This window comes from Stegostoma tigrinum, chromosome 12 (assembly GCF_030684315.1).
Source record: "Stegostoma tigrinum isolate sSteTig4 chromosome 12, sSteTig4.hap1, whole genome shotgun sequence".
Lineage (NCBI taxonomy): Eukaryota > Metazoa > Chordata > Chondrichthyes > Orectolobiformes > Stegostomatidae > Stegostoma > Stegostoma tigrinum.
In genome coordinates, this window is record NC_081365.1 from 48,612,201 (window position 1) to 48,638,576 (window position 26,376).

The 26,376-nt window shown below is 39.1% G+C and overlaps 1 protein-coding gene across 7 annotated transcripts in view; it reads right to left on the reverse strand.

Moving 5' to 3' along the window:
* Positions 1 to 822: 822 nt before the first annotated feature.
* Positions 823 to 26,376, reverse strand: part of LOC125457338 (zinc finger and BTB domain-containing protein 20-like) — a 272,701-nt gene continuing 247,147 nt past the window's right edge. For 4 of the 7 annotated variants that reach the window (XM_059650326.1, XM_048541466.2, XM_048541465.2 and 1 more), the window contains 4 exons: positions 23,656 to 23,829; positions 11,290 to 11,418; positions 8,395 to 10,014; positions 823 to 1,978 (listed from right to left, as the gene is read on the reverse strand). In XM_059650326.1, the coding sequence (XP_059506309.1) occupies positions 1,620 to 1,978; positions 8,395 to 10,014; positions 11,290 to 11,356 (2,046 nt within the window). In that variant the 5' untranslated portion in view covers positions 11,357 to 11,418; positions 23,656 to 23,829 and the 3' untranslated portion in view covers positions 823 to 1,619. Of the gene's footprint in view, positions 1,979 to 8,394; positions 10,015 to 11,289; positions 11,419 to 14,974; positions 15,150 to 23,655; positions 23,830 to 26,376 lie in introns of those variants that run through there. The other 3 variants (XM_048541471.2, XM_048541473.2, XM_059650327.1) reach the window with 3 other exon arrangements.

Sequence of the window (26,376 nt, forward strand, 5' to 3'; positions counted from 1 at the left end):
GAGTCGTTAATAGAAAATGTACAATGTAAAAGTTGGCCAAAAAAACTTGCCTACAAATAAAATTTGTAGTAAGATAGGTACATATCTTAGTTGCTCTAAGCATTTGATCCTAATATACCCCAAAAGAAGCAAAACCTTGTATTACTCTAGGTGATATGTTTGACGCATGGTCATCTGTGGAATTTAAGAAGGGCAAAACAAGCTTAAAAGCACTTTGTGACGCATTGATTTTAGTTTCTGGGTTCTATATAATGCTACGCATATGGTAATGATTTAAAGCTAGCATATGCAGTATATTGTTTATTCCCAGCTAAAATTGTGCGCATATGAAAATTTCAAGTATTTGTATCTATTTTGTACAGATACATTAATAAAAACCTTTGCACTGTGCCATTCCTCTATAGTTGTTCAATTTTTAAAGAAAGAATAAGTAAGAACAAGCGATTTGAACAAGACATCTGAGGAAATATGTAATTGCACTGATCAAGACCCTCTGCTCTCAAAATCTTATTCATAGTGCACAACTGAAGCTGTTCGCTCCTTCATATTCATTATAATGACTGACTGCCTGATTTAGAGCACTGCAATAGATACACTATGAAACTCTAATTATGTCTATGGCAACAAAAAAATTAATCAAAATATTGTAATATTGATTGGATTACTCATCATTGACAATCTGAAGATAAAATAAAAGACAAAAAAGGAGCAGCAATCAAAAAGACAGCATGTCAAACAGACTGCGTTGATTATATGCTAATTTTGAATGTTATCAACCATACATTGTGGGGGGGGGGGGGGGGGGGGGAAATAGTTCCTTCAATTCAGCTCATCTAATGTCTGGAAGAGATCTTACAACCTTAACAGTCTTCTGAATATTAGTGGCAGTGTACGCAAAAGTTCCAAAAAGCCTCACCTCTGCTCAAATACTGTTGTAAAAAAAATGCACATCCATGTAGTAAACTTTATCGAAACCATCTGCAATTAGAAAATCTCACTGCGCTTTTCCTCATATTTCAATAACAATGAGTTGTTTGCACATTTGAGAAATAAATTTTTGTACCTAACTGCAGTTGCACGGATGCTGCATTATATATTAAACCTTTTTAATATTCAAAATGAAACCCCTCTGTGTAAGTGACCTGTCCACAGCAGGTAAATAATAAATATCTGCCAGTGTCATTACAACCACTATACATACAAAGTCATCTCCGTTAAAGGCAAATTTTGTGACCATCTTAACACAGAAATGTCAATACATACCAAGTATTGTACTTCAAAAGATGTTGCATACCACAGTTTACTCGACTTCATGCTGTGTAATGATCTCAAAGAAAATTTCCACCTTAGATAATGCAACACTGGATTAGATCTGTAGAGATAGTAGGCCTTTGTAGTGTTCAACACGCTAGCAATAAATGAGAGCTGAATGAGAGGAAAAAATCTTGAGGCCTGTAGTGGTCATCCAGCCAGTGGAGCACACACAATAACAGGCATTAAGGCCACCATCCTGAAGAATTCTTGAACATCTTGCTGCTGGTAATAATGTGCCAGCTCTTTTTGTTTTAAATTTTTCATTTTGTTTAAATTAATTCCAAATTTGTTCTTAGCATAGTTCCTTAACCATCAGAAACGTGCATTCTCATATGGTCATTGAACTGTTCGATTTGGTCGAACTTGGCTGGGCAGACAGAACAGACATATGTAGTCACCTCAGAGCAACCAGTGCCATGGAGTGCCATGTGCCTCTCCAGTAGGGTCTTGTGGGAGAACTTCTTTTTGCAGATGTAGCACTCATAGGATTTTTCACCACGGTGAAGTCGCATATGAACATTGAGGGAGCTCTTTTGGGTGAATCGCTTGTTGCAGATATTACACTGATAGGCTCTCACACCAGTGTGCGTTACCATGTGTTTAATCAAATAATCCTTCAGTGAAAAAGATCGCCAACAAATGCTGCACTGATGTGGCTTCTCTCCTATGGAACAGTTAACAACAAAGACAACAAAAGTTAGTTAATTCCAAAGGCTTTTGCTAGTTTATCATATTGCACTTTAAAGATACAGAGAGACGCTTGCTTGTATTTATGGAAGTGGAGTGGGGTTCCTGAATCAGAGATCTTCTGCTCTGTCCATTTCTTTCTTTTCCTCTTTTCATGATTTTTTTCCCCCCTTTCTAATTACCTCCCGCCCTTGGACAGCATCGATGGTGGTGAGTTGACTCAAGGTGAAGCCCAGGCGCGGACACCCGGCAGTGAGATGAAGCCCAACTGTGGCTCCCAGGCCTCGAGGTGAGGCCCATGGCAGACTCGTGTTCCGTCTGCCTTTTTTCCCCCCTCTTTTTCTCTGCTTTAGAGATACTGTAATGCTGAACTTTTAACTTGATGTCTTTACTTTTCTCATTTTTACCTGCAATTTTGTACCTAGGCACTTTTGTACCGGGAATGGTGACTTTGCACACTCTTCACTGTGCTCACATACTCAAGTAAGGGATACATGTGACCAGAAACTTAGTTCTAATTCTTATAAGTTATAGAAAGTGAGTTATTTCTTTCAGCACCAAAAATAAAACTGATCTTTCCTACAATATTTTTTAGTCAGTACTTCATCTCAAAGTACATTGTTGGGGTATTTGGGAGTATGGTAAAAGGACAGTGTGGAATAAGAGTGTAAAATTGTTCCACTAGCCAATCCAAAAGCACTGACATATTGGTCTTTGGTTCGAGAAGACCAAAAAAGGAATTCAAAACCAGTGTAATGGGGCTTGCAATTGGCTGAATCTCTGGTCAGGTGTCTAAATTGCCAATTTACTCAATTTAGCATGTTACAGCAATTTTTTTAAATAAGTAATTTTGCAACTCGTAGGCTGTGACACAATTTTGAAACTTGAATGTTTGTGCGAGTGAACAGCGCTAATATACACAGTTGAAATAGCTGAAACATCCTGAATTAATGGTTTGCACAGGTATTTATTCCGATCTCATACTCATCAAACTGTGAAATGCCTCCATAGCAAAATGAGATGGTTATTCACTATATAAATGAGTGTAAACAAATCAATGACAATCATTTGACACTAAAAACTGTAAAGGTAAATTTAATCCACAAGCACCTAAGGAAAGAAAAGACCAACATTTCAATGCAGGATCTTCCAAAGCACTTTGAGAACAGACCAAAGGAGACAGCCCCAAAAATCACTTTATGCCAAATGTTCTCTGCTAAGCAACACGGTCCATTAAGGAGACAACTCAGCGCAATAAAACCATGGCATAGAAAGGCGTTAGCAGTAATGCTGGAGATACAACAAATTCCCAATGTAGAAAACAGCATTTGTGCAAAAATAGTCATAAAGGATTTCCTTGTCATAATATTTGAGAGTCTGCAACAAATTTAACCTTCCTCAACAAACTGATCTTAAAAAGTATCAGAGACTTTTAAAGGTCCCTGTCCTGTTCCTCACATGATTTTTGTTCTTTTATCAACCTAAAGTCTGGTGTACCTTTATACTTCAAAATAATTTACCACACTTCAGCATCATATACAATTACAATGAATTCTTCTCATTTTAGTGAGTTTTTTGAATGTTGCATCAACATGATTTTAAAACAGTATTTTCTCTTTTTTCCTCACATGATTTCTAGTCTACTACCACTTCTTTAAAACACCATAATTAAAACCGCAGGTATGGTAGATGGTTGTGGGTCATCACTGCAGGTATGCTGAGAAATTGTTGGAATTACACTCACTGGCCTTGCACACAGGTGTATATAGTGGGGTAACCATTTCAGTTACAGTTGTGTCTGCCATTTCAAATGTAGTTTAGTATTGGCTTCAATAGAGGCAGTCAAATATCTGATCCATAACAATGACGCACAGGAGCATAACTTTCACTGCACACTAATCAGCCATCAAGATTTTACAGTTGCCATCAGCTAGGGTAATATTGATGAAGAGGAAGCTTTTAGATACGTTAGGACAAAATTATTAGTCACTTGGTCAAATGCAGGTGAAGAGCAAACTGTGTTTAACTAACATTCTCAAGGATTTTGATGAGGTAATTATCTGCATTGATAAAGGTCATTCTGTTGATGTGATCTATTGGCTTCCAAAGGATGTTTAATACAGAGCTGTACAACAGCAAGTTACATCTCATGGAATTAAAGACATAGTAACAAATTGGACACAAAATTGACCAACAGGAAACAAAAAGTAGTGACTGAAATAAGGTTTATGGAGGAGCTTCCAGAAATCAGTGTTAGTACCCTTGCTCTTCCTGACAAATTTATGACTTAGATCATGATGCACAGGGCACAATTCCGGAATATGTGGATGATAGAGTTACATGTGGCAAATGTCATGGCTGAAATATTTTGGATCTAATGCTGCTTACTGCTCCTGAGAAAAGATGCAGTAGTGTCAGTGTTGGGCTGGGGTGGACACCAGGTTATAGACAAACCGATTTATCTGCAATCACAAGCTTTCAAAACACTGCTCCTTTGTCAGGTGAAGGAGCAGCCCTTAGAAATGGGGCTGTTTGGCTGGGCCCTGAACATAATTTCTTCTTTCGTGAGGGCATGCTGAATTTCATCATTTACAACGGAACAACTTTCAGGATGCTTTCAACATCAGCAGCAGGGTATAAGTTGGGCTATATCCTAGCACCAAATTTCCTTGGCATGTTTTTCACTATAATGCTTTTGAACTCTTGGGCTCATTTATCTTTGTGCCCATAGTACATGATTGTCTGTACCAGTGATACAGAGGATGGTATTTTGGAGCACAGCCCTCTAAACTAAAAATGGTGTTGGTACATGAAAGATTCTGCCAAAATGTTTGACTGGGAACAAACTTAGCTGGGGACACAAAATCCTGCACACATTATTCACATGAACGTACCTGATTCAATTACATTGCTCTTGCTATACAAGGAAAATGTTACATTATTCCACTGTCTTTTTTTGCTGGTACTGCAACGGTTAATATCACAATATTATTCTGCATTCTGATATACAACAGCAGCCATGGCTGGCTTCTTTAGGCACATTTTCTTTTTTAAATTATTTTCTGTGTGTGGGTTTGCTGGCAAAGCCAACATTTGTTGCACATCCTAAAAAGCCTTGAGTATGACATCCTTCCTTGTCTTGGGATTTTGGATACAGAACCCGTCAAATGAACGACTGAACATGACGTTCAGTTAACTATACTTCTGGGCGCACATGCATTTATAGCTTTTGGATTGATATATTAGATATATATCAATAATCAATTCTACACTAAGGTTTAGCATGGACCGTGGACTAGAACATGTTACTTGCCCAGTATTTGGGTAAATGTGGCAAGCCAAGAGGACAGAATCAGAAACCTAGACTCCATTTCCTGGGTTATTATTGAGATATGTCATGCTGAAACAATCTCATTTTTGGTAAATGTAATTATTCAGTACAAAGTTTGGTTAGGTCTGGTCAGCCAATTGTTTAGGACATTTTTATTGTCAAAAATCATATCCTCTGCAGCTATAGGAATCATAACCAACATCACAAGAAAGGATCCCAGATGTGCCAGCACTCTCTGTGGTTTACTGTACAATTGGCAGGAGTTTTCATTCTCCCAGCTCTACATTGAAGTACACAAATTTTTAACATTCGCATAGTTGCCTGAGGTTTGCAACAGCTTCAGTAAAGTCTTTATTTTAATAGGTGAAAGGCAATCCTTTTAATTTTTGGCATTACTTCTGGATGCCTATTACTATTACCAGCTGGAAGTGTCAGACGTATCCAGCTCAAAATGAAGGGGCTCTGTACGGTTGAAGTTTTAGGTCACTGCATCAAAGTTAAGTCTTTTCGCATCCTAGACTGAAATGTATTTCTCTGTAGCTTGAGAGACAAACGGTCAGAACCAATATCGTTAGGAGCAGGAAAGCTGGCGTTTCGGGCCTAGACCCTTCATCAGAAAGGGTTTAGGCCCAAAACATCAGCTTTCCTGCTCCTAAGATGCTGCTTGGCCTGCTGTGTTCATCCAGCTCCACACCTTGTTACCTTGGATTCTCCAGCATCTGCAGTTCCTACTATCTCAAAACCAATATCCTTGACCGACTGACAATCTTGACTATCCAGATTAGGGGATTAACACTGGATAAATTGTGACTTTATACAATTTATCTCTTCACAAACAAGACAAATTTTGAGCCTGCTTCCCTGAGGATTCTTCTGAGATTGCCATGGTTGACAACTAATACTAAATTGAAGATTTTTTTCTAATCAAAAATCATTTCCTCTGAAGCCAGAGGAGCCACAATTAAAGTAATTGGATGAGTTGCTGTAAAGCATCTTGCAGCTGATACGTACTGCAATCGGTGATAATGGGAACTGCAGATGCTGGAGAATCCAAGATAATGAAATGTGAGGCTGGATGAACACAGCAAGCCCAGCAGCATCTCAGGAGCACAAAAGCTGACGTTTCGGGCTTAGACCCTTCATCAGAGAGCTGAAGAAGGGTCTAGGCCCGAAACGTCAGCTTTTGTGCTCCTGAGATGCTGCTGGGCCTGCTGTGTTCATCCAGCCTCACGTTTCATTATCTCGTAATGCAATCGGTCTTCATTCTTCTCTGAAGTTAAATTATTGCATCCAGTGAAATTCTGTATCTAGAAATGTCTTAAACTTCTTGCTGTTGTTATGGTTGCATCAAACCACACTGGCGAGTAGCCCATTGCAATCTTCACTGAAGCTTTCTAGATCATGCACGGACTTTTATGGATTTGGAGTGATTTATTTTAAGGTATCCAGCGTTAGCTCTCATCCTGCAGCCAGTAAGCAGTGCAAGCAGTGCACAAGGCTACAAGGCTAGCGGAGATGCAAGTTTGTGGGTGAAGTTGAGTAAGGAAAACACTGAATGCATCACTTTAAATGGACGAGTGTGAGCCTGAGTAGGAAGTGGTCAAGTAGCAGAAATTGAGTGAGTTGAGATATTGGATAGAAGACAATAGCACTTATACTAATGGAGTGGAAAAGGACATTTCTCCCGCATGGCCGAGACTGCTCTTAACTTGGACCAGGCTGGCATGGTCTGGTTCTGTGGCCTCCATTGATAATCAACGGAGACAAGGCACTACTCCCTCTGCACCGCCCTGTCCAGCAAGACCTTCAGTGAAGTGAGGTGCTGATCTTCCAAATATGGAAAGGAACCACCGGAGGTTAGTATGGATAATTATCCTTGAAATGACATCAGCAATTGATGCATAGAATGGACTTGCCTTAAACTCCTGCGCATTTCGCAACACAACCTGTATTGCCTGCTTGTCCCCTTGAACCCATTTATGAGGTCTCATAAGGAAAGTATACATTTATGGAATGAAAAACTGAGCAAAAGAACTAATGCAAGTATTACATATTCTGGGTGAAAAGGGGCGGAGCAGGTGTTAAGTTACATGTCAGATATATGCAAAAATATGAATCTTGGGGTCAGAAAAATGAGATCATCATACACACCGATTTGAAGCTGTGACTTTAACATAAGACAATATGGAACATTATTTCGCTGTCGTTAATTAAGTGGATATTTGCAATGTTTCTACAAATTCAATCTTTACTGTTCAACTGCCTTCTTAACTGGTGATCTGTGAGCTTCTTTTTAAACTTGCATTGCACAACCAGCTCACTATTGCTAATGAATGTAGATGTTTCAAAATACAATACCATGTCTGCAAGCTTTTCAATACTTCATTTAAAACATGAAAATAAAGGGAAGTAAATTCACATCTTTTGAAACTGTTCACATTCTTTAGTTGAGGAAAAATTGTAGTGGGCTGAAAAACGTAACCTTTTAAAAACAATTTCAGAAAAAATGAAATCTTTTGACAAGACGACATAAACTAACATCTATATCTCGATTGAGACAAAAGTAGAGATAATACTAGTAGCTTAAGCTACTGTTACCAAATCAGAAAGAAAAAGTCCCTCAAAGGAGGTTTCCCACAGTTGACAGTAAAGATAATTCCATACCACTATGCATGGCTGAACAGTGAGAGAGGAGACAGTTTCTCATAAGACTTCTGCTTTTCAACCCTCTGAAAAATACCACCTGGAAATTCCTCCTCAATGGACCTGCTCCTTTTCTAAAGCATGCAGAGGATGGAGGAAGAGCTGAGAAGTTTCGTGGTGTATTACATTATGCTTATTACGGCAACATATTGCAGTAGAATTCTTCAAAATACTGGATCAGTATACATCTAAAATGACTGAAATTGCTGCATTTAAAATGAGGTAATTATTTTATACATCATAGCATAAATGATAAATGGAGATACCCTAACATGAATATTTCTCAAGTTATGTAATCTACTTCAAAAAATAATTAGATATCACTATGTGATAAGCTACAGGTACACTTACTCACTTACCTGTATGGACAAACATGTGCTTCACATAGTTTTGTTTTGCAGTGAAGGTTTTATTACAAAGAGTGCACTCATAGGGTTTCTTTTCAGTTTGTCCACTTGTGCCCTGCATTGTTGACTGAGATTGTTGGGGGTGCAACTGTGTAGAAAAATTTGTAAGATTGGGTTGAGGAACTGTTATAAATTGTGTTTGTTGGCTTGTCAGAGGTTGTGGCAAGGTGAACTGAAACAGTTTGCCACTGGTAGTGCTCTGAGTGGTAAAAAGTGTTGGTATGTATGTACTCCCAGCAGTGCCAATGACTGGAGTAGTGCTGGTTAATGTCAGTGGCATTCGCAAATTGGTGGCAAGGGTGTCTGATTGCCTCAGATAAAGCTGAGTAGTTGCCAGAGGCTGAGTGCTTTGTGTCACTGAAATCACAGAGTTCATTGCAGCTTGTGCAAGTACTTTTTCATTTGCAATGTTTCCATCACTGCTTTGAGGGCCTGTGATGTCCATTTCATTTTCATAAGCCCTATCTGGGGAAGAAGGATTCACACTGCTAGGCTGCTGGCTGTCTTCAGCAGGAAGCTCATTCTGCTCAGTTGGTCTTGCATCCGATTGTCCCACTCTGCTTATGCCAGCAATGAACTGTTGGTCAATTGGATCAGTTTCAGTCCCATTGGAAGAGCTAACACCAGAGTCAAAGCTTTCTCCTTTTGGCTCACTCTCCGTACCTTCAGCTTGGTCAGTATCTTCATTGCATTCTTCAGATTCATTTTGCTCTGAAGTGTTTCTTTTCTGTTGCCCATAGTAATCATAATCGTATTCATCTTCAGCCTCTTGCTTGATGTGAACATTGCCCGCAATGGTTTGGATACGAACTGGCCGCAGTTGCTTGCGGCAATGAGTAGTTTCCGGAGTGGAAAGATATCTCTCCAATTGCTGCGTTCGTTCTTGTATTCTTGTTATCCATGTTGGATCGGTTAGATTCTCTTCTCTCTGCATAACAAGTTGAGTGCTGTGATGGCTGATCACTGGAGCACTGTAGAGGGATCTCTCTCCTGTGCCATTTTGTACTGGCATTCCAGAGCAGGCATAAAGGGAGGAATAAATTCTTTCAACATTACGCTGGGAGTGGGTTTGTACATAGCCAGATTCAGTATCGCTACTCTGACCTGATGAACCAGATTCCGGTGTTCCTCGTGGTGTTACTTGGTTTGAGTCCCTTGTTGTTGAGTAACCACTGCTCGCTACTGTTTGAGACACGATCCGGGTGCATTCATCAATAACTGTTTTGATCTGCAGTATGCTGGCTGCTGTGAGGATTTGTAAGGCTTCGCTTTGGGACACCCGGAGGACTCCACTGTACATGAAATCAATCAACTTCTGAACAGACTGCACTGAGACTACAGATGGGATCTCAATGTCACTGTAGCCCAAAAGAAGTTTATCTTGGAAGAAGGGACTGCCAGCAGCCAATACACAGCGATGAGCTCTGAGCATGCTGCCATGGATTCTGACGGTCACATCGCAGAAATGGCCCCGGTTTCGCTGCTCATTTAGTGTCTCAAGCACAGAGTTGCTGAAGTTGTGAAGATTGATGCTGTGAATGCGCTCTGTCATTCCCTTCCCATTGATGTTACCTGGATTTGAACAGAAAATATTTTCATTTTTATAGCTTCAGAAAAGTTAGTCAATGGCCTGTGCAGAGGTAACCTGCTATTTCGACTTAACACCCAAATATCACAAATGCAAACAGTAAAAAAGAGTAACACTGCTGCACTCAAAGCATAAACATTATGAATGCCTTGATAAAATTTGTTTGCTATTAAAGCTTTGAAATTAATGTAGAATATTGTTTGTAATTATTTGACAGCAAATAAATATAAACTACTGGCTTGAGACTGAAGACAAGAGTACAATTGAGAGGGTCATATATCAAATCACAGGAACTAAAATCAAGCAGATTGTTAATCATCTGAATGAAGAGATTAGACGTATTGATTGATAATGCTTAGAATGATCTAGCAATTACATATAAATTCAGTTTAATCTGCTTTGGTCAGCTGATACACTAGAGGCAAGTACAGCACTGATGTTGATTGTGCTTGTGCTTGAGAACCTTGGTGCACATTGCAGGAACTAATTAATTGTGATACCATTTCATGTCTCCAAAAAACATTGTTAGGATATTCTACCTACAGAATTTATCTGATACGTGTAAGTAACTACTGCTAACAATGACAAAATTAATTCTATGTAATCCCCATGAAACAGTATCAGTGTCTTTGATTTCAGCATTTTGAAGAAGTCAATTTCTTTCAAAAAAGGATTGGGCTTTTTCTCTAATCTCCTATATAATTCTAAATCTATAATGTGCAAACCATTGATTTTATTCAAGTATGTATGCAAAACGTTCTCGGCAGATAATTTTCTACTATTTTGTTAAGTATCTAGACGTTGCAAATTAACTGTGTACTCATGTCTGTGATATGACTGAACACTCAATAGAGAACAATCTACATATATGAGGAAGGGAGAGAAATAACAAAAGGCATAAGAACAGAAAGAAAGAGGCCTGTAATGATTTCAGCCATAGAAAATAATTTAGACAGCAAAATGATATTCAAGTTTAAAGTGATTTATGATATCCAAACCTGGAATTAAATGATATGATTTGAAACAATTCATTTATGCTCATTACATTACAGGGAGAAATATACTAAAATTTCTGGAGTGCATTGATCAATCTTTCTTCTCTCCCTCGGGGCGAAAAGAGGGGTCAATAGTTATTATGCTCCATGATATTAACACATTATAAAATTACAAGATTATTGAGATTTAATCTGCATTTGTTTACTGGAAAATAAGTTCTGTTAAAAAAAATTAACAATATTACAAGGGCAGAAGTTTCTCACCACTGCAGATGTAAGTGGCCACCATCTTGAAAATCTCCTTGTGTGAAGAAAGAAATTCATGGGCCATCTCCTCTTTTGCAATTGAGCATATTACTGAAATGATTCATGGATCTAAGGTGTTTGACTGTACTGTATATGAAGACAAGAAAAGAAGTTGTTCAAAAACTGCAGATCTCCTCTGTATAGTCCAATTTTGCAGAGCACCAAAGACTGATTCTACTAAATATGCAAAGTCACATTTCTACGATCTAATTAAAATTCTGAGCCTAACACAGAATGTGTATAGTTACTGAGCCAAGGAGGCCAAGAATTTTCTTGTTCATCTCTACGTGGAGATTCTCAAAATGGTGGTCAAAAATTGAGTATCAAGAAAGCTTAGTGCTGAGAAAAACTGGAAATTTATTTTTATGAAAAGTCATCTGGGCAATAATAAACGCTTGTTCTTTATAGATACTGCTAGTATAACATGATTCACAACAAATCACAGTTATGAAAATGGGGTTCTGAAATCAAATTAAACTGAAAAAATACTTTGTTAGTACTTTTCAATTACATACTAGCCAATAAAACAATCTGAAGTATCTAGTGGGTCATGATTTCAACATAACAATAAACACTGCATTTCAAGTTATAAATCAAAACTCTGTTTAGAATTTAGTCTAGCAAATTTGGCATAACTTCAATGTTAGTTTTGATTACTTATTCATGCCAATGGGGTAACATAAATACGATGTCAACAAAATAAGGAACATAGAGAAAGGCAAATTTGATGTTAATTTTAGGTAAATGTTGCTGACACCCAGCTCTACCTTACTATTATTTCTTTTCACATCTCCACCATTGCCAAATTATTAGATTGCTCAATAAACATCAAATATTGCACGAACAGAAATTTCCTCCAACTAAATATTAGGGAGACAGAAGTCATTGTCTGTGTTAGCTGCTCTAAATTCTGCACCCTAGCTACTGGATCCATCCATCAGCCTGGCAACTGACAGTAAAATTAGTTTGCAATCTTGGTGTTACATTTGTCTGCAAGATGAGCCTCTGTGCACATTTCTCTGCCACTACAAAAGCTGCCTGTTCCACTTCCATGACATGGCTCCAGTCTCAGATCAACTGATGCCAAAATCTTCATTTGTGCTTTTGTTACCACTAGATATGAGTGCTCTGATATATTACTGCTTACCCTCCTACATTGTCTCTCAGAAAACTCAAGGGCACCTAAAACATTGCTGCCTATGTCCTTTACACATTTGAAAGTCTCCTTTCACACGTTAGCCCAACATTCACTTCCCTACAGTGGCTAAGATCAGGCAAAGCATGGATTTTAAAACATTCATCATTTCTCTAAAAGAATCTCCCATAGTCTTGTCTCTTCATATTTACATAATCTCCCCCAATTCTACAGTCTGTGATATCCGTGTGCTTCTAAATCTGACTTCTGGAGCACTTGCATTTTCATAAAATTCACACACAATAGGAATGGCCATGATTTATGACAATTGAAAGACTTAAATACATCAGTACATGTGGATTGACGTTACTTGCTTGTATGGAAGTTATCATTGGATAATAACACAGTGTACAGCTGGAGGAACACAGCAGAACAGGCAGCATCAAAGGTGCAGGGAAGTTGATGTTTAATGTCAGGACACTTCTTCATACATGGGGAGGGGAAGGGAGCTGGGAAATAAATAGAGAGGAGGGGTGGGGCTGGGAAGAAAAGTGGGATGGTGATAGGTGAGCACAGGTAGGGAGTGGTGGGGATTGGTCAGTGAGGTGGGAGAGGTGGATGGACGGGTTGTGTCAGGTCAAAGAGATGGGGCGAGAGGGAGGGCAAGTCATGAGATGAGGCCGGGGGTGGGAAGATTTTGAAACTGGTAAAATCCATGTTTAGGTCATTGGGCTATAGGCACCCGAGGTGGAAAGTGATGTGCTGCTCCTCCAGTTTCCGGTAGGTGTTATTGTGACACTGGAGGAAGCCCCCTACGGACATGTCACCCAGGGAGTGGGAGGGGAGTTAAAAAGGTTTGTGAGCGGAAGGTGTTATTGTTTGTCACAAACAGAGCACAGATACTCTCCAAAGCGGTCTCACGGCCTGCTTGGTCTCACCGATGCAGAGGAGGCCACATCGGGAGCACAGGATGCATCCCCAATAGAGATCATTAGCATTTGTTTGAAAGTGAACTCCTCTTTAAGGAGAAAAAGGGAGAGAGTATTAATAGAAAAGAACACAAGAAAGTTAAAACTTTCTGTTCGACATAGAGACAATTACAGCTTACTATGATTAATGAATTTGCACATTGGGAGAATGCTGATACAAACCAGAGAGAGAAGGTTTGAGTATTAAGAGCAGTACTTGAGATTGCTTTCATCAAATGCTTCACCATTGGTGGCTGTGCATTCAATTCTAAGCCGCAGGCTCTTGAATTGACAGTTTAACTCAGCTGATTATCCATCTCACCTTCATTCTTTAAGCCTATTTCTTTGACTATGATTTTGGCCAAATTACTTCACCTTGCCTTATTTCATAAAGCATTAAATTTTGCATCATGATGCTCTGGTGAAGCATCTTAGGACATTTTATTAAAGGTAGTTGTTATGCAACTTTTCACAAGATGATAACATCACTGTCTATCTATTATAGTTTGCCAATTGCGGTCTTTCCCTAACTGCCCTTAAGAGGAGGGTGGTGAGCTGCCTTCTTGAACTGCTGTAGCTCATGTGATGTAGGTACATCCACAGTTACATCTGGAAGGGGTTTCCAGGAATTTGACCCAATCACAGAGAAGGAACAGTGATATAATCCCAAGTTACAATGGTGTGCAGCTTGGAAAGGAATGCACAGTTGGTTGTGTTCCCAGGCCTCTGCTGCCCTGGTCATTCTTAGTAGTAGAGGTTGGAGGTTTGGAAGCTAACAAGAAGCCCTGCTGAGTTAGTGCAGTGCATCATATAGCTGGTGCACACTTCTGTCACTGTGCATCAGTGGTGCAAGGATTTAATGTTGAGGGTGGTGGAATGGGGGGGGGGGGACGGGGACTGCGACAAACCAGATGCCTGTTTTGTCCTGGATCATGTTGAGCTTTGTTTTTTTTGGAGCTGCCCTTGTTTTAGGAAAGTTGAATTGTGCCTTCTGCATAAGAGACCAGTTTAGTGAGAACAGGAAGTGAGTTATTCCCTACAAAATACCTAGCTTCTGACCTTTTATGGTTGCCAAGAATCAAGTTCTGCTCATGTGAATGCTAGCACAATTAAGTTTCTGGTCAATGGCAATAGCAGGATGTTGATAATGGCTGGTTTGCCATGAGTAATGTCAAGGAAAGATAGTTACTCTCTCTTCTCAAAGATGGTAATTGCTCACCACTTGTGTAGCATGTACATTACATGCCATTTATCTGCCCAAATCCTAGTGTTATCCAGGACATTGACTGCTTCAATATCTACGGAGCTGTGAACCGTACTAAACATTCTGCAATCATCAGTGAAAATCCCACTTCTAACCTCACGATGAAGGGAAGGTTATTACTAAAGCAGCTGAAAATAGTTGAAGTTACGACAATATCCTGAAGAACTTGGCTCTTGTAGTGTCCCTACCTATAAGCTAAGAGGCCTTTGTTCAAATCTAATCTTCTCCAAAAGGGTGTAGTAACTCTATTGTCAGATTGATTAGGAAGGTACCTACCTGAAGAATTCCTCAAACTTGAAATGACTGCGCTCCAATAACCACAATCATCCTCCTTCGTGATAGGTGTGACTCCAGCTAGTGGATAATTTTGCCACGATTCCCACAGACTCTTGGGTGCTAAAAAGCCTTGATTCAACAACTATTTAAATGTTGCTTTGATGTCAAGATAGCCTCTCTCCTATTTCACCTCTTTGACCATGTTTTAACCAAGGCTATTTTGAGGTGAGGAGCTGAATCTGTGTGAATCCAAATTGTACATCATTAAAGAGGTTGTTGTAGAGCAACTGTCACTTGAAAGCACAATTGGCACCATCATTTTGCTGAAGATTGAGAACAAACTGATGATATACTAATTAGTTGGATGGAACTTGACTTGTTTTTGTGGACAGGGCATATGTAAGCAACTATTTACACAGCAAGATGGGTGCCAGTATTTAAGTTGGACTGGAAAAGCTTGAAATATAGCACAACTAGTGGTGGAGGTCAAGAAATTTGTAATATTGCTGTGATGTTGCCAGAGCCCATCTCCATTCGAGTATCCAGTGTCATCAACTACTTCTTCATATCACCAGAAACGAACTGAATAGAATCAGCTGAAAGCTGCCAACTCTGTTGTTGGTGATGCCAGGAGGAGACCGATTTGGATTATGTGCTGAGCACTTCTGGCTAAAGAGATTATTTTAATGGCTGTTTGTCATCCAAGTCATTATTTTGTAGCCACACTAGGTTGACACCTCATTTTTAGGCATGCCCAAAGCTTTTTCTGTGTTCAGTGCTGCCTTCTTAATTGAATTAGGGTTGATCCCTTGGTTTGAAGATAACGATAGAGCAGGAGATATACCTGGCCATGAAGTTACATACATTCTGCTTGTGCTGTTTGGACAAGCACAAGGTGATGTGGCCTGTTTTGAACTGTTAAATCTGTTATAAATCTAACCCAACAGCTGAGTGAGAGGTCCACACAACACAATGACAAGAATCCTCAATGCGAAGACAGGACTTTTGCCTCCACAAGGACTGCGTGATAATCACTCTTACTAATACTCAATACTGTCATGGACAGATGCAACTCTAACAGGGATGATAACTTCAAGAACGTTTTTCTTTCATATGGGTTCCCTCACCTTTGGCCCCTGGCTCAATCTCGTAGCTTTGTTCTTCTCTTGTTTTGTGGGAAGTGCCTTTCTGGAACAAAATTTAAAACAAGAACCTGTCTGTACGTTGCAGCTGTTGTCACAGATCCCAAGGCACATTCTGGAGTTTATCCCATCTAACCATAACTAGCACAGAACACTGCTAGTTGAGTTTGGAACAGGTTAGATAGTGTAGTGAAGGTGGAAGGTGGGAGTCTGGCAAATTAAACAGATTTCAAATGACAAATGCATGGTTAAAGTTTTCACAGTAGCACAGACCAGATAGAATGGACATGGCTGATGCTACAAATTTTGAAATTTTCGAGATGATAGATAGTATATAGGGCACAAAGCTCTGCTGTTTTGGCTTGAATAATTTTTCAAAGGCTTGTTAAGCAAATGGATCAAACACAAGATGAAGCGCAGGCAAGGAAAGGTAATGACCTTGAAGGTGGGGGTGTGTGCAGGAATGTTGATTTAGGACCACAGTCAGGTCAGTTATAACCATAGTAAAACAGCAGACCAGACTCAGAGCAAAATGGCTTACTGCGGCTCCCAATTTGTAAGTACGAATGGTAGTCATAGGTATCTTTCATTAACAGAGTTTCAAACGTCATCTTTTGCATACATTAATGAGAATTTGAAATTGCACCTGTCCATTGGGTGCCAGAGTGAGGGACATCTTGAGCTGGCTGAAAGGCGATTGGAGAGGACAGGGTAATGGATCCAGTTGTGAGATCCATGTTAGGAAATAACAAAAATAATATGCTTGAGAACTTATTTGGAAAGTAACAGAAACCATGAGCTAAATTATAGGACAGATTCTAAAGGTTATAACCTCTGAATTATTATCAAAGCCACATGGAAATTGGCATAGTAGATAAATGAACATTTAGCTGAAGGAGTGGGAAAGAAGGGGACCTCTATTTTATGGGACATTGATATCAACAAATGATCAAGGTCGAAGGTCCTGCTAGGATGAATTCCACCTGAATCTGGTTGGGACCGTATCGGATTATAGAACAATTATAGTAAAGACAGCCTTTTGCACATTGCATCGATGCTGGATTTCTATGATGTTTTTCTTCTTTCATGGGATGTGGGTGCTACTGACTGGACCACCATTTATTTCCCATTCCTATTTTCCCAGAGAACAGTTAAGAGTGAACCACATTGGTGTGGGTCTGGAGGCACATGTTGGCCAGACAAGGAATGGTCCTTCCCTAAAGGACATGAGTGAACCAGATGGGCTTTTCCTGATAATCCGCAATGGTTTCATGGTCATCATTAAACTCTTATTTCCAGATTATTTTGGAATCTAAAATCTACCACCTGCCATGACAGGATTTGAACCTAAGTCCCCAGTACATTACCTTGGTCTCTGCATTTAACAGTCTTGTGATAATACCACTAGGTCATCTCAGCTGATCCTACTTCATTGCCTTATTTCAGTAATGCTGCATTTTTTAAAAATTGAGACTATTATCCAATTTCCAGAGTTTTAGTGCAAAGAGGACAAGTAAGGTAGTCACAGAAACTTTAAACAAACCAGTAAGGATTGTGTGTGTGAGAGCAAGAGAGAGCGAGAGAGAGACAGTGAGACAGCAAGCAAGAGAGTGAGACAGAGCGACAGAGAGAGAGAGATCCCACATGTGTGCGCGCTCAGGTGGGGTGGGATGTGTTTGGAAGAGGACATGGCTCAGTCAAGTGAAAATGATATTATAATCAATCCAAAAGAAATGAAAAAGGAGTATACTTAGAGTTAGAAATTGTGCTTTAGGCACAACATAAACAAAAAGCTAAAAGATAGTAAAGTAATCAAATTAGAAGTATGTAGCAAAGGCATTGTGGTTTTTAATGGGACTTCTAATTTTCACATAGCTTGGATAAATAGATGAGCACACCAGACAGGTGGTAGTTTTTTTGAGAGCATGGAAGAGTTTTGTGCAAAAATATGTTACAGATATATGATGGAGGGTTGCTATACTAAAGATATGAACTGAACTGAACAATGTGTGAATATTCATCTAAAATAATTGCAAGTTGACTTGGTCCAACTTAGGGTGTGGAAGAGAGAAGGGCGAAATAGCTGCTAAGATTCTCAATTCAGGCAAGACTGATTTTAATATGGTGGTAAAGGGACTGTCCACAGTAATTTGGGCAACTCTGCTAATGGAATAAAACTAGAGTTTACTGGGAGATGTTCAAGTCAGAATTTATGATACATTGGTTTATACTCCTAAAGGCAAGAACTCAGCTTAAAAACAAAGCCTTGAATACTAAAACACTAACAGACAGCACACAAAAAAAGTAAAAATTACATTAAAATGCAAGAAGAAACATACATCAATGGGAAAGGTACAACGAGGTAGCATGTGTTTTGTCAATCCATAGGAGCTTGAGAAAAGGAGAACAGAAAGGAACTTGCAAGAAATGTCAAAAGTAACAATTTTCTTAATATACTGGGACAAAGGCGGCAGGTCAGGAGCAAGCTGGGCCGCTTCAAAATCAATAAGTTATACTGCCCATGAAAATAAGGAAACAGTGGAGATGCTGACTAAATCGGTTAAGAAGGCATTTAATATGCATGCCTTCATTGCTCAGACGTTTGAGCATACGAGTTTGGAAGTCACATCAAGGTTGTACAGGACGTTATTGAGGCCTCTTCTGGAGTACTGTGTAGTTCTGCTGGCCCTACTATCGGAAGGATATTATTAAATTGGACAGGGTTCAGAAAAGATTTATCAGGATGTAGCCAGAAATGGAGGTTTTGAGTTCTAAAAATAGGCTGGATCGGCTGAGATGGCAGCATAGGAGGTTGAGCGGAGATCTTGTAGAGGTTCATAAAATCATGAGGGGCATAGAGAAGGTGAATGGCAGGTGAATGGGGGATTTTAAGACAAGGGGGAATATTTTTAAGTTGAGAGGAGAAAGTTAAAAAACATGCAAGGGGCAACTTTTTTATTTTAAAAACAGTGGTTTGTGTGTGGAATGAACTGCCAGAGGAAGTGGTGGATGCAGATGCAGTTACAACATTTAAAAGACTTTTGAATAAGTACATGAATAGAAAAGGTTTAGAGAGATATGGGCCAAATGCAGGCATTTGGGGGTAGTTTAGTTTGGTAAGATGGTTAACGTGGACTAGTTGGGCCGTAGAGTCTGTTTCCATGCTGTATGACTCTATGATACTATAATTACTTTGTACTGGTGTTTACAGAACAGTACATCCTGGACATCCCATTGAAACTAATATTGAATTCAGACAGGGTGCCAAAATAAAAGTAACAAAGAAAATTGTGGCAGTTGAGTGACAGTATCCAGAACTGTATTGTTTCAATCCCAGTGCTTTGAAGGAAATAGGTGAGGACAATACAGATGCCCTTGCCATAATCTTTCAATGTTCTCTTGATTTGTATATACTTTGTTTAGATTGGGAAAACGCACATGCTACATTGCAAGGTGTGAAAAGAAATTCAGGGAATTGTAAACAAGTAAGCAAAACGTCTGTTGCCAGGAAATTATCGGGGTCTATGTGAAAAGACAAGACATATTCTCCCTGTGTCTGCATGATTTCGTCCCACCATCCAAAGATATGCAGGTCAGGTGAACTGACCATGTTAAATTATCTGTAGTGTCAAGGGATGTGTAAGCCAGGTCGATTGATCATGGGAAATGCAGAGTTTACAGAAATAGGGTAGATGGTGAGTCTGGATGAGATGCTCTTTGAAGGGTCAGTGCGGCCTTGTTGGGCCAAATAGTCTGTTTCCACACTGTGGGGATTCTATGATGACAAGATTGAACACTTTGAACATTTTCAGTTGATCTAAGAAATTTACTAGCATGGACCAGTAAAAAATGAAGCATGCTCGATGAACCTGATTAAATGTTTTGAAGAGTTGGGGAACGTCATTGTATGGAACTTGTATGGCCTTCCAGAAGGAATTTTGTAAAGTTCCTCATGAGGGACTGTTTGTTAAATTTGAACCTTTAGATATATGATTGGCTAGGAAACTGAATGGCAACAGAAATTAGAATTCTAGATGGATATTCCAAACACAGCACCATAGCGTGGCCGTGTGTTGCAAAATTCAGCCAATCAATTCCATACCAGTTCTTAACATTCAACTGTGCTTTCTTGGCTGCTCCGCAACGGTTTCCTTATCTAACTTCCTGTTTAAGGCCACAACTAAACTTGCATCCATCATCTTTGCATCCTGCAGTATATTCCAGGTCATAACCACTTGTTTTGAAACAAAATTCTCCTCATTTTGACTTTGGTCCTCTCTATTGTGACGCCTTGCAATCAGGAACATCTCCCTCAAATTCGACCTCAAACTAGTCTGTTCGGATGAGAACAACATCAAATTTTCCAATCTATTCATGTAACTTCAGTCCCTCATCCCTGATACCATATTAGTGAATCAAAAAGTCCTTCAAATTCTTGTAAAGCGTGATGTCTAGAAATAAACAGCATATTCCAAATCTGGCCAAATCTAGTCTTTTCTGAATAACTAGGTTCATCATTAATTTATTACTGTTGTACACTGTGCTACCTACAACAATTTGAACTCATACATTCACTTTTTCTTTTGATATTTTTTGCTTTCAGATATTTTTCTTTCCACACACATTTTATAACTGTACCTGGGAGGAAGCACCGTATAGATTTACCATATTTGATATACCCACACGTGGTAATTAATGGAGAGAATATACAAACTAAGGATGTTCCCTGGAATTTAGAAAGTTAAGGAGTGACTGAAGTTTTCAAGACATCAAGGGGAACACATAACCCACATGGGAAAAAAGTATTTCTGTTCAGTGGTGAATCTAGGATGAGCAGCAAAATATTGGTTTAAAAATTAGAGCCAGATCTTTCAGAAGTGAAATGAGGAAATACTTCTATGCATAAAACAAAGAAGTCTGAAACAAAAAAAAGTGAATTCTTCACTGGCTGCAGACATATCCAATGCGAAGAAAGAGGATTGTGTCTGTTCCTGGCCAGCTGCAACAGACTTCGAACATTGTTGTAAGAACACATTTTCATCTGATTAATAAATAAACTTCGCTCTCCCATATGTTCAGAAAAAAGGCATGTTAATTTACAATTTGATAACCACCTCCCCTTGGTATCCAATTGTTTTACCATCTCCAAATCCTCCACCATTAAGTTTGGCGTTAAGCAAAAGGACATGATGGATCTTCATCATTGATCAGAAAATTAATTGGACTAGCAATGTAAATACTAATCCTATACTAGCAGGTCAGAGGTTGGGTATTGTGAGAATTGCTAATTGTCTGACTCCTCAAAGTTCTTTGATCTTTGAAAAGACACAAGAATGTGAAGAAATTTGCTCTATTCCCTCAAGAGTACAAAACTGCTGAACCAAATCCTGGCTCTCTCTACCTAAACAACAGTGGATTAAAAATATACTTTCTGAAAGGAGGTAGGGAGGGGCATTGTATACTGGCCATACCTGCATATCAATATCCCATGAATGGATTAAATAAGGTTTTGTTTTGTTTTCAACAAAAAGTCATATCATGCCCTTTCAAAACAGGAAAAGCATTTAGGAAAAAAAAATCATAAATTACATGATATGATGGAATCCTCAAAATTCATTCTATTGCCAGTAACACTTGAGAATGGAGTACATCATTTTATTCCATTTCCTCTCCATTGCTGTTAAGGTGGTTGAATTGCACTCATTTGGTCCCATTCTTATCTGTCCAGTTGTAGCTGAGAATTACTACAATGGTTTGTGTTCCCACTTCTTGGCTGTTATTTCTGGTATCCCCATGAATCAATTCTCAGCATGTCCCTTTTAATCTATGTGAATGGACCGATGACTGGTGACACCAAGGTCTACCTCATAATCACTTCTCTCAACCTCTCTACTCCCTCTAAATTGCCAAACTGTTTTTCTGACATGTTTTCTTGGGACAACAAAACCCATTTGCTTTCCAGCACGTGCATTCCACTCCTCTCTGGAAACTGTCTAAAGTTGAATCAGGCTATTCACAAACTTGGTGTTTTTAACTCTAAAAATGTGTTTCTGTCACAAATCTGCTTCATTGCTGAGACTACTTTCGATCCCTTAACACCACTCCTGCCTGAGCTCATTCACTGCTGAAACTATTACCTATTTGTTTGCTACCTCTAGAATTGAGCATGCTCCTTGCTAGCCTCCAACATTCGTTAGCTTCGGTAAACTTCAGATCATCTAAAATACTGCTGTCCACTTTCTAAATCGAATCAGGCCCCATTCATTCATGTGTCTCGGCTTATGGATGTCATCCAATCAAGCAACATCTTGATTTTAAAATTTTCTTCAAATCCTTCCTTGCCCTGATATAAAGATATTTGTGCATCTCCAATCCTGACCTCTGATATTAATTACTCCACTACTGGGTGGCTGTACATTTAGATGTGACAATTCAAAGCCCTGAAACTGCCTCTCTAAACCTCTTTCCTTTGTTGCTTTAAGACATTTGCAAAACTTACTAACAGCTTGGTCACTTGTCCTAATGTTTACTTATGTGATTTGTGCCAATGGTGCTCATGCGAAACAACCTGGGACATTACACTATGTTAAAAATACTATATTAGTACAAATAAAACAAAATGCTGGAGAAACTCAACAGGGCTGACAACACCACTGGATACAGAAAGTTAGTTTTTTTTGAGTCCAATAAACTGCTCTTTGAATAGAACTTTTGAGTTCAAAAATATCATTTGAAACTCAAAACATTAACTCTGTTAAGTAGAGGCACCTAAATGCAAGATTATCACTAATAATTCCAATAGGGAGTTCAAGAGAAATTTCTTATCCTAGATAGTGGTTAGAACATGGAACTTGCTACCACAGGTAATAGTTAGGAGCTTGTAAAGATGCACACAAGAGGAACCTACATTTACATTCAAAGTAGAACAAAGCATAAGGATGTACTGGTTAGATTAGAGGAAAGGGGGTTGGGTAAGTGGTGGCCTGGCAAGCATAACCACTGGCATGGGCCTCCTGGGCTTAAAACCTGTTTCTGTGCTGTGAATATTATGTACTAAAAGAGTGCTTCTGAGAATATTTGGTTAATTGCCTAATTTGATTAGTCTAAGTCTGACTGATGTCCTATGAAGCCTTAAGGCAAGATGAAACTTGTACATTCAGCTATTGGATATATTAATCATTCTAAAATACAACTATTTGCATTCAATTAAACATAAAAATCGATAACCGAACATATAAACATTGTAGCTAAAACAGAAATTGTTGGAAAATCTCAGTAGATCTGGCACCATCTATGGAGAGAAATCAGAGATAATATTTCAGTGCCAGTGACCCTTCTTCAGAACTGATGGCAGATAGAAAAAGGATGGTTTAAGGTTAAAGTTCTCAAGGAGGTCACTAGACCTGAAACGTTACTTCTGATTTCTCTCTATAGTTGCTGCCAGACCTGCTGAGATTTTACAGCAATATCTGTTTATATTTCACATTTCCAGCATCAGCAGTTCTTTCAGCTTTTTACAAAAATATTGTATATACATACAATCAGAAGAGAAGGTGGATAAAGCAGCTGTCTCTCTCTGAACTTCCACCTGGAGGACTACAGACTTCTGTCAGGGAAGACTAGTCCTGGAACATTATCTCTTTGCACAATTCTCATTCTTCAAGGACTGCAGTTACTCCAACTCCTTCATTACTCAATGGATCTTTACTTTTGCTAAAAGACAAAACAAATAAAAACCGTGCACAAATCTTAAGCTTCGGAATCAGTAATTCAGTCTCAACTAGCAACAATTCCAGCAAATGCAAACAAAATTGAGTAATAAATAATGTGCATCTGTGTTGTTATGCATAAACTGTTCCTAACCAGCTACCATACTATGCACCGCTGACAATTAACCAATTCTATTAACTGTAATTTTCTATAAGTGGCATCACCAGGCAACACATTTCCCACTAAGGCATCAGGCTGATCCTAAAATATGCCTCAGAATATATCAAAATTAAGTGAAAATTCAAGTTATCCATCCTACTTTTCGGTGTATTTAATCAAAGGTTAAAATCAGCACTGGCTACAGTTTATAATTTGTGCTCAGAAAGTCCCATTCATGAATATAGTTGGTAAGCTTACCTACACAGAATGTTGCTCAAGTAACAGAGCAAAGGGCTGCTATGCCCAGACAGTCTCAACTTAAACCTGCTTCAGGGCTGTGGGAGAACTGGATGATAGGGCTAAAGCAACTCAAAAATAAAATATTCAAGAATTTCCATAATGATTCAGTGGGTCACAATGATGCATGATTGACCCATAACATGCTTTCATCCCTGAATCTATGCTGAATGAACCAAAGTAAATAAAAATGGTAATGAACTTAGCACAATTTGGTTTCAACTTCTCTGGGATGGTAAACGAGAATCATTGATCAGTATCCTAGCATATGAATGTTGGCCAGCAATGTTTGATGGCGACTGTTCTCACTTTTGAGTTCTTACTAAAACAATACCTCCAGCTGAAACCACTGTGATAAATGGGAACAAATCAAAAAACATGGCATTAGCTTTTTCTCTTCCCCTCAACCCAAAAAGAAAACTGGAAAGGAGAAGCAAGGGAAATTTTATCCTTTCCAACTTCTGTTACTATGTCCTTTATGTAATACCCCAAAAGGTAAAAACATTGGTTACTCAATTTTAAATCAAAATAGGCATTGTCATAAAAATGGAAACATTACTTCACTATAAGCGTTCAAACAAGTCTGAAACAAAACATTAAAACAATTGAAGGTTAATTTGAAACATTTCTTCTTTATTTTGCAATTCAATGTTCAAGTCTTTATTCACTTTTCTAAAACCGGATTCAACAACTTAGATCCAGTCTTTTTAAAATAATAGGTTAATGGAGCACAAAAACGTTTTTCATTTACATTACCTCACATGAAAGATTGAATTCTGCAGTATCACCCAAAAGTTGTTTACTGTAGATGACAGAAATAAACTCTGAATAAATTTGTTTTTAGATATTTTTATGCCAGTGGCAATAGAAGTCCTAAAATCACTCCCTTGATCAAAAACAAAGTTTCTGGAAAAGCTCAGCAGGTCTGGCAGCATCTGTGGAGAAAACAGAGTTAGCGTTTCGGGTCTGTTGACCCTTCCTCAGAACTGGTGGTGGCTGGGAAAACGTCAGTTTATATGCAGAAAATAGGGAGGTGGGTGGGGTAGGGAGTAAACGATAGGATAGAGCCCAAAGAGAGAGAACGACAGTTGGACAGACAAAGGATTTGCTAACGATCAGGCTGGGAGGGTAAATAGTTGTTAATAAGACCATAAGACATGGGAGTGGAAATAAGGCCATTCGGCCAATCAAGTCCACTCCGCCATTTAAATCATGGCCGATGGGCATTTCAACACCACTTCCCTGCACTCTCTCCATAGCCCTTGATTCCTTCTGAGGTCAAGAATTTGTCGATCTCTGCCTTGAAGGCATCCAACGTCCCGGCCTCCACTGCACTCCGTGACAATGAATTCCACAAGCCCACCATTCTCTGGCTGAAGAAATGTCGTCTCATTTCAGTTTTAAATTTACCCCCTCTAATTTTAAGGCTGTGTCCATGGGTCCTAGTCTCCCCGCCTAACGGAAACAACTTCCTCGTGTCCACCCCTTCTAAACCGTACATTATCTTGTAAGTTTCTATTAGATCTTCCCTCAACCTTCTAAACTCTAATAAGTACAATCCCAGGATCCTTAACCGTTCATCATACATTAAACCTACCATTCCAGGGATCATCCGTGTGAATCTCCGCTGCACACGCTCCAGGGCCGGTATGTCTTTCCTGAGGTGTGGGGCCCAAAATTGGACACAGTATTCTAAATGGGGCCTAACTAGAGCCTTATAAAGCCTGAGAAGCACATTGCTGCTTTTATATTCCAACCCTCTTGAGATAAACGACATTACATTTGCTTTCTTAATTACAGACTCTACCTGCAAGTTAACCTTGAGAGAATCCTGGACCAACACTCCCAGATCCCTTTGCACTTCTGATTTGCAAATTTTCTCACCGTTTAGAAAATAGTCCACACCTGTATTCTTTTTTCCAAAGTGCAAAACCTCACATTTACTCACATGGCGACTGTTAGTGACTAACAGTCCAAAAATGTGCAGGCTAGATGGACCGGCCATGCTAAATTGCCTGTAGCGTTCAGGGGTGTGTGGGTTATAGGGGCATGGGTCTGGGTGGGATGCTTGAAAGGGTGTTGTGGACGTGCTGG